Source organism: Thermobia domestica, chromosome 12, assembly GCF_964235325.1.
Source record: "Thermobia domestica chromosome 12, izTheDome1.hap1.1, whole genome shotgun sequence".
Taxonomy (NCBI): Eukaryota; Metazoa; Arthropoda; class Insecta; order Zygentoma; family Lepismatidae; genus Thermobia; species Thermobia domestica.
The window spans coordinates 205,590,188-205,609,333 of record NC_137465.1 but is presented as its reverse complement, the minus strand read 5'-3'; the positions used below and the strand labels follow the sequence as shown (position 1 = coordinate 205,609,333).

Genomic DNA, 19,146 nt, shown 5'->3' with positions numbered 1-19,146 from the left:
TAATAAATACCTGGACGATTCCAAAATAGTAGGCATCGAAATAATAGTTTAAAATACACTCAATTCACTTTCATTTCATCTTGACTTTTTAGTATGAATTTTAAATAAACCACATACTCCCTCACCATACTCAACAATTCTCGTTAAAGGAAGTATATGATGTACGTATCAAACAACGCAAAAATAATCGAGTTGGGTTGATTTTAACGTCCCTTTCAGCAGCGAGGCTATATGAGACGTGGATCTACTGATTAATGTGAAATCCGAACCACATGAGCTCCCGCCGGTAAAAATAATCGAAATTTGCGAACAGCGTATTATGTAAGTAATGGAAGGATGCAAATTAGTTAATCTTTTTAGATTTGAATCGAAACCATAATCCAGTTAGAAGTAAACAGAACACATGGAGAAATACTAATTTCCTTTTCATTATATTAAAATTAGTTCGTATATTTTTTATGTAACACAGGAGATTATGACATGAGACTGAAAATGGATGTCATTTACCCCTCCTCCGCCGCCGCCTCTCTTGGCAGTGCTCTTCTGCCGAGTCTTCGCCCAATCGTCGTCAGAATCATTGTCACTGTCGCTGCCCTTCTTCTTCTTTGCAGCTTTGTTGGGCTTCTTGGGAGCAGGCTTCTTCTTAGCTGGACTGTACTCGTCTTCGCTTCCTGCATCCTGGAAAACAAACATTTCATCACTGCAATTACTAATGAAATAAATTTTAAATTATTATCCAGATTACTAACCTCAATCTATTCCTGATAAATGACCCTCAACAGAATGATTTTAAAAAAGAAGCTTATATCACGTAACGCAGCAAATTGGTCACAGCTATGGTTCCAAACATCTGTACACTAATAACCGAAAACCCCAATAATGATATTATTCCATACTAAAATGATCCTATCAGCGTTTATCCAACCACATATACACTATGCAGGGAGTCTACTAAAATTCCAAAATGAAATTTCGTGACCTTTTCTTTACCAAATCATAAAATTTCCTAACATTTTCAAGAGCGAATTTGGGTGCGAATTAGGCCAAATTTTCATCCATGCGATAGAAACGTACTTTGCTTGCGATTTGGTAGCGTCTACAGCCGACCATAGACATTTTTGGTGGTGAATTCTGACGCTTTATAGAACAAAACTTTCCCATCTGTACTTACATTTGTACAGTTACCAAAAAAAATCGTGACCCAAAAGCTAAATTTCGTGACTTTCATGACGGTTTTCTGATTTCGTGACATTCGTGACAGATAGACACCCTGCTATGTTAAGAAACAAACTGAAGCCTTCTTGAAAACTTATGTATTACTGAACTGTGTATTAGCAGACTGACATTAGACAAATTATAGACCAGGCAAATACTGTACTATAAGGTCTTAATACATAGAATAATTTTAGTATGGAATAAATGTAGTTTTGAACTCCATTATTGGGGTTTTCGGTTATTGTAACTACGTACTGGTATCCAATAGTTCTTATAGCTACATAGTATCCACAGAAGTATGGAACGACAGTGTGTTACCAACTTGCAGCGTTACATGATGTAAAATTGTTAAATCACCCTGATGAAGAGCACTCGAGAAGCATGCTCGACATACTCATAATCATTTCAAGAATGTTGGTTACCACAGGAACACTTTCAGATACAAAAGTTACTTCTGATTTCAATAAATGTCTCTCGTGGGGTTTGTATACCCCCCCAAGTACGGCATTTCAATGTATTTTATCAATAGTAAACATTATTAAAACGAAACAATATTTAGAATTTTTTTGATTGCAATTGCATAACAATAACAACAAACTATAAAAATTCACAAAAGAAACATTCATAAACTTCTATATTTAAAAAAAAAAAAAAAAAAAAAAAAAAAAGTTGCTTTTGTAGTATAATTTCTCAGTAATGAATGGGGAATTTAGGTCTGAGTATAATACGTATAATATACGGGAGTGAAACGTGATAACCCACAAATGTGTGTTCATCTAGCTTTTACGAACACTTACACTTTTACGAACATTTTTCGTTTTTTGGTTTAAACTACCTTGATTTAAACCAGCCAACCTTGCCTAGGATCATGATTTGTACATTATTCTCTTCATAATAAATCAAATTTTCAAACGGTGTCCTTCAAATATCTCCGGCATGTATCTGGGGCGGGTTAATCACGAAAAAAGGAATTTTTTGTTAAAAATATATATTTTTTTAATTTTTACTCAGTGACCCCCCCCCCCCCTGTTTTAAGGCAGAGATCTGAAAATATTGAGGGGTACACTGAGTAAATGTGCAAAATTTCAATCCTTTAGGTGCAAAAGTAAGCCCGCAAAAAATAATATTCCCCAAATACCCCAGATTTCCGTATAAAACAGGATCTCAGGTAACAGTTTCCTGAGACATCTCTATTTATCCTAGGAGCATAGTACGTACATCATTTTCTTCAGAATAGAACAACGTTTCAAACGGTACCGAGGCGGGAAGATCACGAAAAAAAGCTATTTCTGTTAAAAAATATCCTTTTTTAAAACATTTTTGCCCCTCTGGACCCCGCTGTTCCCACGCCAAGATATGAAAACATTTGAAAATTATTAAGGGGTGCACTGAACGAGTGTGCAAAATTTGTCTTCTGAATGCAAAATGTAACCCGATAACAAAAAATACCTTTTTAAATTTATGACTTCATCACACACTATGCCTCAACGCAGAAAGGCGTGAAAGCATATGTAACGTGTTTTAAAATGCCTCCTGTCTTGAAGAAAACAATGTAAAAAGCCTTATTGGTACTTTTTTAATCGAATAATGAAGATACTACCCTATTACCTAATAATATGTGATATAATTTAAAAGGTTAAGCATTAAGGAAAAAGTACAGCAATGTTTATCAAAATAACACTTTTTTTCACAAAAGTTACTGATATTTGACAGGGGCCTATTTTTAAAAACTCAGAACTAGCTTGCGGCATGAAATACATAAATTTCGCCTAAAGTTATAAAATTAAAAAAAAAAAAAAAAAAAAAAAAAAAAAAATGATGGAGATGGGATAGGATTCCTCTAAATACACCCTATTATCTGGGAACAAACAAACAGACAGGCACAAAGAGAATTTTCGTCTTAAATGTCGATGGTGATTTCCCCGTCGGAATAGTTAACGATTTTAAAACCCAAACCCAATGTTACGAAAAGAAGAAAGCAGGATTGCTCCGTTACCTGTTCAAAACGGGATTTTCCCTAATCATCCTCTGCATGACACTTGTTTTCATAATATACTGTACATTTGAGTCTCGTTGTATTATGATTATTAACTTCCATAATCGAAATAACAAAACAGAAACTGGATTTTACTTATTTTCACTTTAAATTAATTTCTTTCGGAATTCGATTTAAATCAACGATTTTTATTTAAAAAATCAAGTGATTTAAATCAATCCACCCTGATTATATTCATTAAAAATTCATGTAGTTTTTAAGTTTAATGTAATTAGTAATAATCCCGTCCCAATCTCTCTCTACTTTTCCTTTATCGATATATATATATATATATATATATATATATATATATATATATATATATATATATATATTCCTAATGTAATGTCTCAAGCATATTAGCAAGATTGACCCCATACGCAGATGAAATTATTGGAGATTATCAGTGCGAATTTAGGCGAAATCGATCAACTATCGACCAGATATTTGCCATTCGACAAATACTCGAAAAGAAATGGGAATACAATAACCCGGTACATCTATTATTTATTGAACATTTTACAACATTCTTGCAGAATTTAAAATACCGGAAATGATAGTTAGATTAATTTAAATATGTTTAAATTAAACCCAAAGTAAAGTCCGAGTAGGAAAATTCCTGTCCACGAACATTCACTCCGAGAATGGCCTGAAATAAGGAGATGCGTTGTCGCAGTTTTTATTCAACTTTGTCCTGGAGTACGCTATAAGAAAAACCAAAGATAGCAATTAGGGTCTAGGGCTGAATGGTATTCACCAGGTTATGGCGTATGCTAACAATGTATATTTAATAAGGGATGACAGGAGAAAAACAGAAAGAAACGGGGAGGTCTTATTACTTGCATGGACTTGCGTTTAGAAGTAAATGCAGAGAGAACTAAATGCATGTAAGTTCGTCGAGATCCTAATACTGCAAATTATGGATGCGTTAAAATATCAAACACTTTCGATAAAATGGATAATTTTAAATATCTAGGATCAATATTAACAGACTAAAATCATATTCATGAAGAAATTAAATGTCAACTAAAAGCTGGGAATTCGTGTTATTATTCAGTTCAAAATATCTTGTCGTCGCGAATTCTGTCGAGGAATTTCAAGCTTAAAATGTATAAAACTATAATCATGCCTTTATTCTCTATGGTTGTGAAATATAGTCGCTTACTCTGAGGGAAGAACGTAGACTGAGAGATTTGAGAACTAGATCCTAACACGAATATTCAGACTCAAGAGGAACGGGAATGGGGGATGGCGGAAATTTCATAATTTATATCGTTTAGCAAACATTATTAGGGTCATCAAATCTAGGAGGCTCAGGTCGGCAGATCACGTAGCTAGAATGGAAGTAGGAACGCTTTCGGAATTTTAACTGGAAATCCAATCGGAAAACGACCATTAGGAACTCCTAGGCGGAGATGACAGAAGAATATAAAGATGGATCTCGCAGAAATAAGAATACAAAGTAGAAACTGGATCCAGTTGGCTAAGGGTAGAAGTCAATGGAGCTTTAGTGAGCGCAGCATTGAACCTCTGGGTTCAATCGGCCATAGAGTTAGTTAACGTCTGAAACACAATTCTTTCAGTATCGAGAAGGGAACCCGGTGAAGAACACTCCTATTCTGCACTGAGTGTTTGGGTTGCTTGAAGATGCTTTGATAACCCTGAGATAGCTTCATTGTCCTCTCTGAACTCCCCAAGGTGTTATTTGACCTAGTGCTGTTTCTTTTAGTCATTCATATATATTCATATATACGTAGCTTTACATGAACAGAAGTGGTAACTGCCGCTTAATGTATTTTTCTCTACAAAATAACTTATATTAGCTTGGCAAGAGTTTTAATGAATGAATAATACCAGGAAAAGACTCTTACGTCAGAAGCATCTTCGCTTTCATCGCTACTCTTCTTTTGTCGTTTCTTGGGAGCTGGCTTCTTTGCTGGTTTTTTCTTCTCCTCCTCCTCTTCCTCTTCTTCTTCCTCCTCTTCCTCTTCGTCTTCTTCATCGTCCTCATCATCTTCAGACTTTCGCTTCTTGCTGTCTTTTCCATCCTGCTTCTCTTCTAAGCACTCCATCACCAGATCATCCACCTCCTTCTTCCTACACACAAACAAAACAATACAGATTTACTTTGATTACTGTATTTTCTTTACCACAATTTATAAAGCTTTGTACGCACGATGGTACTTTTCATCATATCGAGTATCTAACCTTTCTTGTATAACAGGTTAATTATACATGATGGGTGAAATTTCTTTAAGAAAACATCATGTGTTAAAGATAACTACTGTTACTCACTTATATTCAGAATATCCTAGCATAAATAAAAAAATGAAATGAAATCTTTGAGTTTTACGTCCTACGCTTATGCCGGTTAGGCTAAAGAAGACGATGATGATGAGTAATGAATGAAATGGTGGAATGAAGAAAGTGGGAGGAAACGGGAGAAACCCGAGAAAACCCACGCACACGGAGTTTGTCCACCACAAAGTTCACTTGGCGGGGGCTGGGATCGAACCCGGGACTCCAACTAGCATAAATAAAATTAATGAGTAAAATTATTAATTTAAAGGAAGATTACGGTCTGAAGAATTTATATATACACACGTACTTGTAATCAGCTACTATTTAATCCTCCATAAGAAAAGCATTCCATGGTTATATACATCTTATGTGCTCTTCCGAACGTAATTTACGAGGGAGGATCAGAAACTCAGGTTACACGGCCGATATTCCTGGAGTTTCGTCTGTTACAGAGGAATGAAGAGTATGCGGTAATTTTTGTACATGGAGTTGGCAACTGTGCGAAGTTTCAGCCATCTGCCACCTACGGCGTTAGTTGTAGGTAAATACAAATGGCGACTCGTTTGGAAAACTGGTCTTGCGAAGAAGTCAGATTTATTCGATTTCTGTGGGTGAAACATTTAACCGCGGATGAAATTGAAGTTTACGGAGCGACTGTTATGTCTCATCAACATGTCACAGAATGGTGTCGGAAGTTAGCGGCTGGTAGATAAAACATCATCAACGAGGAGTGCAGTGGCCGACTCAACATGGTACCAACAGATTTGAACATAACTCACGTCGAGGAGCAGATTCAGGACAACACGGGGATCACGTTACGGAATCTGACGGCGGAATTTCATCTGTTCCCGCACTTGAAGGAGCACCTAGGAGGCCGTCGCTTCAGACGAGAAGGTAAAACGCTTTGTAACAACGTGGATGAACACGCAAGGACAGGATTCTTACCAGGAGCGAATCCTCAAACTCATCCCACGATGTGACAAGTGCCTCAACCGATATGGAGACAATGTCGAAAATATAACCTAATGTTTGTATTATGTGTTGTCTGTATTGATTATATGAAATAATATATCAGGGTCTGAAGAAATCTATTTCCCGTACTTCTCCCTGACCTTTGGCAGAAAATTTCCTGGATTCCATGACAGGTCGGATGACGTTGACATATAAATAAGGGATAAATAATGGTGAATATTTATATATAAGAAATTTATTCTATAGAGACAAATAATAATCAATTGCTCATACGTACATTCCACTTACCACTTATAAAAATCTGAGCAACGTTCCATACTGTGATCATTAATGGTTGGCTAAGCTGAAATTGGTGTACAATTAATGTTAGAAAAAAAAATACATTTTATAAAATTTTCCTGACCTGCACCATCTTCTCTGAATTCCCTGACCAGTAGGAACCCTATATATACACGTTTCACTGCATGCTGTGTAACCTTACTTTCTCATCACTCCTCGTAAGTCTGAGTAATTTGAAATAATGCTCTCCTTTGCGCCATAAACCTCTATGCCACTTGTTTACCTTTGCTACCTAAGGTTCCTATACTTCTCAGTGGATAACGAAATGAATTTTCTACATGGAAGCGAAATGGAAAAACGAGATAATGTTGCATTAATAATAATAATAATAATAATAATAATAATAATAATAATAAAATAAACTATTTTCAGTCACAATAGGAATATTATGATATTCTCAATTTCGACATTATTTTATACCTAGTTATCACTAAACTCATTACTTTATGATAATTAGCGCGCATATTTTCCTTAAGTATTAACCTGTCGTTTCCAGCTTCAAAGCTGGACTTCTAGCCCATTGCCTATCTCCTATTAATTACAAAATATACTTAGGTATATTGTTTGCCATCTTCAATTAAATTCAATAGAATTCTGCATATGCCATAATTTAACGCTTACGCACTATGCTTTTTATTAGTTTTTACGAGAAAATTGTATAAAAACAAGGGTACTTTAAAATAAAGGGTATTTTAAAGGTAAGAGTATTTTAAAATATTATCAATGCTATATGCACACTAAAAAGTTCATTCTATCCGACATCGTACACGTTATACTTTGAGGAATATTTCATACAATTACATCCAACCGTTCAATACTTGTAATATTCCATTTGAAATTTTCTGTACGGTGCTTCCCGTACTCTTCTTCGGGCCATAAAGAAAGACGACAAATTGCGTAGCACTGGAACCCAAGAAGCGGTATGATTAGCCAGGTGTCTTATTATTAAGTGACATATGGATCTGCACATCTGCTCTTCGCTATTATTTGTAGTTTCACAGGTCTTCTACCTATTTCGCCAACTATTCCCTCATAATTAAACCCAACTAACAAAGAAAAAAGTGTAATTTTACTTGGAATACGAAACCACACGTGGTACCATTTGAATACACACAACTACATGCAAAGGGTAAAATATTCAAGCTGTATGGATTTATTTTTTTTTGTTTTGTTTTGTTTGTTTCTAAATCACTTATCTACAAGAATGAAAGTTTAGTTGAAGGTCAAAGAGATGTATGGCTAACGAACAGTCTCAGTAATCTGGAGTTAGAGTTCGATTCCGGAACCAGTTACACGTTCTCTTGGATTATAATTAGTTTTCTTAGCTTATCACTACACGAACTTTTTTAACACACAAACTTTAATACTTAAGTTTTAATCTTCCCTTGTTTACACAATAATTCTCTACAAACTGCCTACGTAAAATATATTGTTCGGTTACGTAAAATGGTAATTTCTTAGCAACTCATCAAATATTTCAGTTTATTACAACTCAACCAATTGTTACTTTCATTTTCAACTCACCAATTTACTGAGTTTGATTGAGTTCGACGTATACAATAATAGTAAATATTTTAGAAACGTTTCGAAAACAACCTCAAATTAAATGAAAAGTACCAAACAAACAAGAAATCTTCAGAGTATTCTGTGAGGGAGAGAAAGTTTTTATATATAATTATATATAAAAGGGATCACTTATTATATATTGCATGTCCAGATGCAGTTTAGTATTTAGAAACACAAATCACTTCTGCCCTTTCCCTCAAAAACTTATGCTTAGGAAAAAAACATTGGACTAACTCTAACCTTTTAACACACTTCAACAGCAGATGGACACTTCAAAAGCAATAATATTTACCTGTCTGATAAGTCAACATCCAACTTTTCTTCGATCTGTTGTCTGACCTTTTTGGCAGACATTGTTGTGAGGTCTGCATCTTTAAGAATAGCTGGAAAGAGAAAATGAAACGGATCAGACGCCGTCACACAATGCACGAATTATATATATACTAAAGCAATTACCTCTTGTTTTGAGCTTTTTCTATCTAAATCGGTACTCTTTCCACTGGATAGGACTAGAAACTAGCTTTCTGGGTTTCTCGGCGATCACATTACACAGGGAACTGGAGGAAGAAAATAATGGAGAAGGAAGTGGTATGGAACCATTTTGTTAGGTACCATCCCAGCATTTGCTTCAAGTGGATAGCTAATCCGAAATTTTTTTCACACTTCTTCGACTAAGTGTCCCCATCAGGAATCAAACCCGGGACCGCTCGAACCAAAGATTACAGCGTCAGCGACTACGTACGATACGCGGGTCACAATTTCCAATGGAATTAACAGAGAAAAATAAGGGAACGAATATGGTAAAACTACCACACAATAATCGCTTAGTGATAGCATACATGAATAATCAGGAAGTCCTAGTCTAGAGGTGAGCATTTTGCAATCGTGTTTGTTCGGCGCAGGCTATGACTCACTCTAGTTCGCGCTTAATTATTATATTCGAGAGTTCTGCTGTAGTGTATAGTGCACAGAAAGACTTGGGTTGATTCTTCTCCATTAGTTCCAGTGATCCTACTGCTCTTGGACTGTGCCTGATTTCAGCGCCGCAAGTCTATGAGAAGCTCTGGGACTGTAATGTGCGCGTATTTACAGGTGCTCCTCCCTGCGTTTTTCCTAATACAACACTTTTATTTCTGACTTACGATTCTTCGAGTCTAAACAAACCAAAGTCTGAGAAGGTATAATGGGCAATTAGTACAAATACTCACTATACTAGAATTCTTTGAAGAGGTAACTGCAATGAAATTTTGTAACAGTAGTGTGTACTATTTATTATTATACGCAATATTTGGTAGTGTTCAATCATCACGGTCATGATGAAGAGACAGTTCACAATGTCTTCAGTACAGATACATCATATAGAATAACAGATTCACAATCCGTTATTATTTTTTAAGCACTGGAGAAGCTTATTAACTTTCTGAAGCAATGCAGGTACTCAGTAGATTCCCAAATGTTCCTTACTGACCGAAAATGTCAAGGCGATATTCTAACTCTCCACACGTGTTTTAAACTCTTCATATGACGGACTGACAAATGTGAAGGTCATCCACGTACTACATCTTTTTTCAACAGATTTGAGTTTTTATGTACCTCCACATAAAGTAATCTCCGGGTAAATCTGGTAGCTTTACGGAAATTGGATCACGGAGGTCACGGAAATTGGATCTCCTCTTCCTTTCATCCACATTAAGAAACGCTTCAGTAAGGAAATTATTAAGTTTAATCGCATAATGTTGTGCGGACACATTGAAATATGCATTCTTACAGTAATCTAAAAGGTGCAGTAGCTCATATCATGTTGAGAGGTATGCTCCTCCTATGACTTCCTGAAGTGGTCTAACCACATGATTCTACATCCAATCACACCATGCGTTGTTTTGAGTGTCTGGCTCGTGTTCTATCTTCAATATGGGTTTTCAAATCCCTAAATTCTGCAATTATCTTCGTGCACTTGACAACAAATATGAAAATGACTTGGTAATAAATACATAGTATTACTGAAAAATTTATTATGAATCCTATCAACATCAGACACAATTACAATAATGAACTCAGTCTGTGTTTATCAGGGTTGGCAAGAACAGTTTTTTTTTTTCCTTGATTAAAAGGTGAAAAGGATATAAAACTAATGCAGATGGTCTGATATGTCGAAACGTCACCATGAAGTTCACACGATTTAAAACATTTTTCTTTTTTTTTTCTTTCTTTGATTTAAACTTTTTTTTAAATATATATATATATATATATATATATATATATATATATAAAGCTAGTTTAAACCAACTTGGTTTAAACTAGTCAACCCAGGTGTTTATCACTTGTATGAATGTTCTGGAGCAGCTAGATCTTAGGCTACTGGCTCTAAGTCGAACTGTTGTGTGTGCAATTTGAAATTTGCAATTTGAAATATGCAAATAGAGACCCTGGAACTCCGCCATTCTTAGCTGTATGTGCTATCACGTACAGAGATGAGGAGATTTCATTGCCACTAAACTTTTCAAGTAGAGTACTTAAAACAGTCACTGTTACTACGAAATAAATCTTCTCTTGCTCTCCATATTATTGGAGATTGGCCGTAGAACTGACAACAAAGAAAAATGAAATGAAATCTTCGAATTTTACGTCCCGACGTTGTGCACTTCGATATTTTATAGCATATGAAAATAAAGCACCTCACATGGGACTTCAGCGGTTTTGTTTGTTTATTATTTCGAGCTGTGGTAAGTATTTAATACACATCTTTGTAGTTATCACATAACACTGCTAAAATAGTTAGGATGGCATTTAGTATCTCCCGAAAATCCATTCATGGCCTCGTAGGCATTACTATAACTTATAGTAAGCCGTTGTAAAAGACCTCGCTTGTGTATAACCACCATCGCTGACGCGCCTGCTACCTACGGACAACTCTTTGCTACCGCTCTGACCACTCTGCTGCCCTGACTCGGTTATATAATATATAGTGACCACCTAGCACAAGTTGATTGGTGTTTTATGCAATGTACTTTTTATGCCATACCTCCATACTGAATTTACGCTCATCACAATTAGAAATAACCAACTATAATCACTACTAAATGAGCCAGAATCACTACCAAGTGATTTGACGGAGAAACTAATACCCGTGACTGCAATCTATAAACAACACCTAAATTGGACCTATTTGGGAAGGTGCTAGAATGCTGGCCCACATACGTAGGTGAAGGTGGGTTAGTAGCCAGTGTGGTTCCTTTTCTTTATCAAAGCTCAATACTCAATTCACATAGAAACACCGAGCGAGTAAACGCAGGTTAGTAGCCAGGTTGATTACTTTCTGAATTACAACTCAATGGATGCGAGCTAGTGTTCTAGAACTCTGCCGAACTTTTTGAAATGACAAAAGGTTGCCTCACTGGATGCACAGTGGCTACCAGGCGCTAAATATCTGAATCAATCTATCAATCTATCTATCTATCTATCTATCTATCTATCTATCTATCTATCTATATATATATATATATATATATATATATATATATATATATATATATATATATATATATATATATATATATATAAACTATCATGGTTCTCGAGTTTATAAGCGTATCCAAGTCGCAAAACTTGTATTGTATGATATAGTAAAAGGCGGGACACGGAAAAAATTAAACACTTCAAATTATCGTCCCACAATTATGTCTCTTTACGGAGACGGATGATGATGGGAGAATTGGTACACGAGAGTTTGCGACAGGGTGGATTGATTTAAATCAGTCTGATTTAAATCGTTTTAAATCACTTGATTTTTTAAATAAAAATCGTTAATTTAAATCGAATTCCGAAAGAAATTAATTTAAAGTGAAAATAAGTAAAATCCCGTTTCTGTTCTGTTATTTTGATTATATGGAAGTTAATAATCATAATACAATGAGACTCAAATGTACAGTATAGTATGAAAACAAGTGTCATGCAGAGGATCATTAGGGAAAATCCCGTTTTGAACAAGTAACGGAGCAATCCTGCTTTCTTCTTTTCGTAACATTGGTTTTGGGTTTTAAAATCGTTAACTATTCCAACGGGGAAATCATCATCGACATTTAAGACGAAAATTCTTTTTTGTGCCTTTGTTTCTTCCCAGATAATAGGGTGTATTTAGAGAGGTCCTATCCCATAAATAACTGGTCCAAATGCATAAAAAAAAAGTTAATTTTATAACTTTAGGCGAAATTTATGTATTTCATGCCGCAAATTTATGTAGTTCTGAGCTTTTAAAAATAGGTCCCTGCCAAATATCAGTAACTTTTGTAAAAAAAAAAAAAAAAAAAAAAAAAGTATTTTGATAAACGTTGCTGTACTTTTTCCCTAATGCCTAACCTTTTAAATTATATCACCTATTTTTAGGTGATAGGGTAGAATCTTCATTATTCGATTAAAAAAAGTACCAATAAGGCTTTTTACTTCGTTTTCTTCAAGACTGGAGGCATTTTAGAACATATGCTTTCACGCCTTTCTGCGTTGAGGCATAGTGTGTGATAAAGTTATAAATTTAAAAAGATATTTTTTGTTATGTGTATTATTATTATTGGCGGGTTACATTTTGCATCCAGACGATAGAAATTTTGCACACTCGTTCAGTACACCCCTTAATAATTTTCAGATCTCTGTGTGGAAACAGCGGGGTCCAGAGGAGCAAAAATGCTTTAAAAAAGGATATTTTTCACAAAAGATAGCTTTTTTTCGTGATTTTCCCGCCTCAGATGGAGACATATGAATGGTACCGTTTGAAAGGCTGTTCTATTCTGAAGAAAATGATGTACGTACTATGCTCCTAGGATAAATAGGGATGTCTCAGGAAACTGTTACCTGAGATCCTGTTTTATACGGGAATCTGGGGTATTTGGGGGATATTATTTTTCGCGGGCTTACTTTTGCATATTTACCCAGTGCACCCCTCAGTATTTTTCAGATTTGTTTCAGGTCTCTGCCTTAAAACAGGGAAAGGGGTCCACAGAGAGAAAAATTTATAAAAGAAAGATATTTTAACAGAAAATCCCATTTTCGTGATTTACCCGCCCCAGATATATGATGGAGACATTTGAAGGGTACCGTTTGATTTTTTTTTTTTTATTCTGAAGAGAATAATGTACAAATCATGATCCTAGGATAAATAGGGGTGTCTGAGGATATTTTTATATTACATCCGGGTCATCTGGAGCATTCTGGGAATGTTCTTAGCTCATTGTTAAATAGTTTCCTCACCCTTACTACTCAACATAGAAGCTTGAAATTTTGTACACACATTTAGTACACCCCCTTAGTATTTCCCAGTTAATTTTGAGATCTGTGCGTTAACACAGGGGAATCCAGAGGGATCAAAATTTTAAAAAATGCCGATTTTTCTCAAAATTTCCCGCTTCAGGGACATGATAGGAAAATATAAATGTTACCGTTTCAAAAGCTGTTCTATTCTGAAGAAAGTGATAATGTACCATGATTCTAGGATAAATAGGGATGGTGCTGTAGCTGCTTGACTGAAAGTCTATAATTTACCTTTAAAAAGAGCCATAATTTAAAAGGGTTAAGAAACATTGTTTGGGATTGATATAGGTTAACGATAATTCAAAATTCAACCCCAATACTTTCACTTAAATGGCATAATTAGCATTTAATACTAATTTATAATGCTTTTTCTTCAGTTTGCGACTTGTATTATACGAGGAGGAAGATTTGAGTTAAATCAAAAAAATCGATTTAAATAAAAAAAACAACAAAAATGATTTTTTTTTTAAAAAAATCATGATTTTTTTACACCCTGGTTTGCGAGGAACCAACGAGAACCACCCCCCGTACACCAGGGTTTGCCCAAGTGGGCCCAGCCCGAAAAAACCCACCGTTTTTTTTCGGGTTGGACCCACCTGGGTTTTTGAGCTTTTTGTTAATATATTATTGATACAACCAAGGTGATCACATTGAAAGTGATTTTTATTAGATTTTGGACTTTCCTTGGGCGAACTGAATGCTTTCCAGTTAAGGTACACAACATTCAACATAAGACCTGTATAAAGTTCTGAATGCACTGAATGAATAAAAAAAACCTTACCTTACATTGAGATAATTAAGTAACAAATTAATGTATGTATTATGCTTATAGCCTATTTGAAAGAAGAAAAAAATGCAATTTTATATATTAGAAAATACTTTCCGTGAATAGTGTGCTCGCCAACTCGGCGACGCCGTGGGACGTTGTCCCTCATACGTTTGACGCGTTTAAAGCCATAGATGCTAGTACTACCAGTAAACATGAAGTGCATTAGTAAAACTATTAGTATTATTTCTTACCTTTGATGGTAACACAAGTATCCTTCAGTAAAGTTTAGTTTTCCAACAACAGTTCAGTGCAGTTATTTATAGGTACTCTTCAAATAAGCATTCTGTAGAATCAACACCAACAAAAGCGTAAAAATTCTCCAAGTTTAAGAAACTCGATACTCAGAGTTCCAAACTATGTACCGCTTACTATTTCAAGTGTTGAATTCGAACTTTCGTACTAGTGGAAGTTTCGATGTACAATAAAGGGAGCTGCATTTTCGAGGGAGGAGGAAAAAAAAACGTCCCGGAAGAAGTTCTCGGGAAATTCCCCCAATTGAACGCACAAAGCATCGGAACTGAATACTCCAACAATAAAACTACCGGTATGTATTTTATGCTGGAAGATATTTAATTTAATTTAAGACATTCTGAAACATCCTAACTATATATAAAACTACATGAGCTGACAAATTATTGAGCACTTCCTGTACGGCTACGATGATTAAATCTGGCATGATGGTAGCTTTCCGGGATTAACAGACAGAAAAATTGTCAAAAGTGAATATTTTTAATTTTTAGGGGGTCTAAAGAGGGGATGAAAAATCTCCCCATGCTATTTAAATGGGCCTTTTTTGGGCCTATAATCTCATGTTTTAGGTACTTAGAATTGGAATAAAAACTTCGAATTCGGTATCCTTGTACGTTTTCGTAGCAGTACCTAAGTAAATCAGTAAAAATTTAAAAATCCAACTTTAGAGTGGTTTTATAGAGAACTGAAAAATCTTCCCATGCTATTTATATTGAATATCTTTTACACCCCCAAATTATTGAGCACTTCCTGTAGGGCTACAATGGTTAAATTTGACATCATTGTAGCTTTTCGGGACAAACCCACAGCAAAATTGCCAAAAGTGAATATTTTTAATTCTGAGAGGGCCAAAGATTGGATGAAGAATTTCCCCATGTTATTTAAATGGACCTTAAAAAACTTATTATGTCACGTTTTAGGTTCTTAGAATTGGAATAAAATCTTGAAATTCGGTATGCTTGTACGTTTTCGTAAGCGTTACCTAAGTGAAACATCAGAAATAAAAATTTCCAACCATAGAGTGGTTTTATGGGGAACGGAAAAATCTTTCCCATGTTATTTGTATGGGACATCTTCCACACCCCAAAACGTTTAGGTCCTTCCGGCATGATTATAGCATTCCAGGGCTAACCGACAGGAAAATAGCCAAAAAGTGAATATTTTAAATATTGTTAGGGGTCTAAAGCTAAGGTTGGCTAAGGATAGAAGTCAGTGGAGAGCTTTTGTGAACGCGGCACTGAAACTCCGGGTTCCATAGGCCATAGAGTTAGTTAGTTTTTTTTTTAGTTAGGGGTCTAAAGGGTGATGAAGAAATTCCCTTGTTATTTAAATGGGCGTTTTCTTGGGATACAAAATCTTACCTATTAAATAGTTGAAATAGGAAAAGAAATGATGTGTGTGGGGAACGATGCCCCCGGATGGGCAGATTCAGGAAATATGAAGAGCAAGTTCACGAAATTCACTGTTGATGCAAAGGGCAATAGATAAGAAATGCAAGGTCGTAGGCCGGGCAAATCCTGGGGGCTGGGGGCAGAGCCCCCAGCTAGCCAAAAGCTAGTTTATTTTATAAAATATGAATTATATCTTTCTTAATGGTCTTAAATTAATTTTCTGGAAAGATCCCTCTTGCAACAAGTGCTCGGGAAATTCCCGTAATTGAACGCACAAGGTATCGAAAGTGAACTTCAACAATAAAAGCAATTTATTTTACGCTGTTAAATTAATATATTTGGTGTTCATATTTGGCAAACGTCACTGAGGTTTCTGGGATGATTCAATCTGTATTTGTTCGTTCGTCTGCTTGTACCACACATACTACAGGGAATCACTTCCGGTTTTTTAAGTGTAAATTTTCAGAATAGAAGCACGAGATACTCTAAATTAGCTGTATACATTTTGGCGATGATCCAACGTAAAATTTCAAAATGGCGGCCATTTTTTTCAAAACAGCAGTGAATATGACAATGATAATCTTGAAATATACATCACATTTTAACACTTTTGCCCCAAAGACATTGAAATATTTCGATAAAACCCAATTAAACCCAATAAAACCTGAAAATACCCGAAAAAACCCATATGGGCCCAGGTGGGTTGGGCTTTTTCAGAAAAACCCGGGTTTTTTCAAACCCTACCGTACACACACACCTGAGCCACCATGTCCCCACTCCCCGGCGTGAACACGAAAAATAGGGTGATCCCAGTACTATAACAAAACAGAAACTGAACACGTGGCGTGACATACTGAATATAAAAGCAGCTGATTTTTTTTTTTTTTAAAGTACACACACAATGGTAACTTCCCAGTACATAAATCTTTGCCTTCGAGTATTATGAATTAGACTAAATTAACATTAAAAAAAAAAGTGCAGATTTTTTTTCATACAAAACTTTCTTTCAACGAAGGAGATAACTGAATAACTACTGGTTAATAGAACAATGAAAGTATATACGACGCAAAATAATGTTACTACAACTATCACGTTCCCTCCAGTTTTCACAACTTAAGTGTAAGGGAAGAGTAATTAACTGTAATGTTTCATATGAAATGATTATTAGAATAATATGAATTCTAAACTTCAAAGACAAGAAGTACCGGTATAATGCAAGTTCAGCGGAAGAGGGAAATGCCGCAGTAATAAGTGGTTATTGAGGGGAAAAAAAGCAATCAAATCTAACATAAATAAGAAAATAATAATGATAAAACACTCAATCCTTCACCACGGATTTCAATCTAAGCAAAGTTGATTCGGCCACATTTTAAAATTATCACGCAACATTATTGCATCTTAGCAGATTTATTATCCATGATTCTAATTTTTAAAAATATGCATGTGCATATAAAATTCATATGCAGGGCATAAACACCAACAGTATACTTATAAAATTACATTCTAAAAAAAATTAAAATAAAATGAACAAACAAACAAGAAGCAATTTATTTCCTCGAAACCTCCTACTGTGTCGCGTCATTTTTTTTTTCTTTCGCATCATTGTTATCAAGTTTATTTTTGTGTAACTAAACATTTTCTACAATATAACTTCCATTATTATTTTAAAAGAATTTCAAAACATTTTCATGCCCATCTCACTTTGTTGAATCAGAACGAATGTTAAAATATATTTAATTTTGTGAGATATTCATATCGTTCCGCACCAAGCCATTTGGAATCAACCAAAGCTATCACCCCAAAACAACGGTTGCCTCATGAAGCCGATGCCGAAAATATAAATAATTATATGTATTTCCTGATTAGGACCTATAGCTAATATTTATAAATGTACAATATTAGTCAAGAAACACCATGCACTACAAAATTTATGTTAAATATACATAAAATGTCTAAAAAATGTAATTACCGGTTATTTCTTTTCTCAAATCTTCCCTTGTTATGTCTGCCATTTTGCCTAGTGTGTTTGAGGGGTACCAACATTTGAATACATCCACACAATGTGAGTACCAACGACCACAAATATCACCAGAAGACTTAAAAAAGCTACCATACAAACTTGTTTGAAGGATACCTATTTTGTATTCTTTAAAAAACTTACATTCATAGATAACTATAAGACCAAAAGAATCTTGAAAATATTGAAAATAAAAATTATTATGAAATGAAATTTCGGTAACAAAGGAAAAGTTATATTCAAGACTTAACTACTGTGGGCCCCATTCCGTATTGGTTTACGCAAAATTTGGGGAACGTCACGCAACGCAAAAATGCAACTACCACCCATTACTGCAATGTCGATTATCGCGAATTAAACCAAATTTAAATTGAAGACATTCGAGTTGCATTGAAAGTCAGGTGCCATGTGGCTGATATTTTTATATTATTAATTGTAAATAACAATTACATATATTATTTATAAACTTTCAAAAATTGAAATTTGCACTCGCTAGTACTCTTGCCCATGGGCGTCTCTGGCAGGGGGGCCGAGTATGGCGCGTCACCCCCAATATTTTGAAGTAGAAAATATTCAATATTTTATTCTAATTTAATTTATTTACTAACGACAGAATAAAACATAAATACTAATAATTATATTTACTTGGAATATAATATTCAGGCTGTAAAACAATTGTAACAGTTCTTGATATACCATAGGAGGTCCAAGAAGGTAAGCAGAAAGGTAACAATTGGAAGCAAAGATAATAAACAGGTTGGGCTAGGTAGTACAATTTAAATCACTTTCTTTGATGCCCCCAACTTTACGTGCCAGAGATGCTAGTGTTCTTGCCCAGTTGTCTTTTTCAATAGTGCAATTTCAGGTTTTGCTTGGAAACGTGGCAAAACTTTCCGATACACATAATAGAAATGTTCAAATCCTGATTTTT

At 35.0% G+C, this 19,146-nt stretch overlaps 1 protein-coding gene across 1 annotated transcript in view; it reads right to left on the bottom strand.

Annotated features, from left to right (window-relative positions):
* Non2 (upstream activation factor subunit spp27 homolog Non2) overlaps positions 1 to 18,302 on the bottom strand; it is a 28,587-nt gene extending 10,285 nt beyond the window's left edge. Inside the window, exons 1-4 of the mRNA XM_081734619.1 lie at positions 18,168 to 18,302; positions 8,721 to 8,811; positions 5,122 to 5,347; positions 508 to 678 (exon numbers count right to left, since the gene is read on the bottom strand). Coding sequence (XP_081590745.1) covers positions 508 to 678; positions 5,122 to 5,347; positions 8,721 to 8,811; positions 18,168 to 18,210 — 531 coding nt within the window. The 5' untranslated portion in view covers positions 18,211 to 18,302. The remainder of the gene's footprint in view (positions 1 to 507; positions 679 to 5,121; positions 5,348 to 8,720; positions 8,812 to 18,167) is intronic.
* Positions 18,303 to 19,146: the final 844 nt, after the last annotated feature.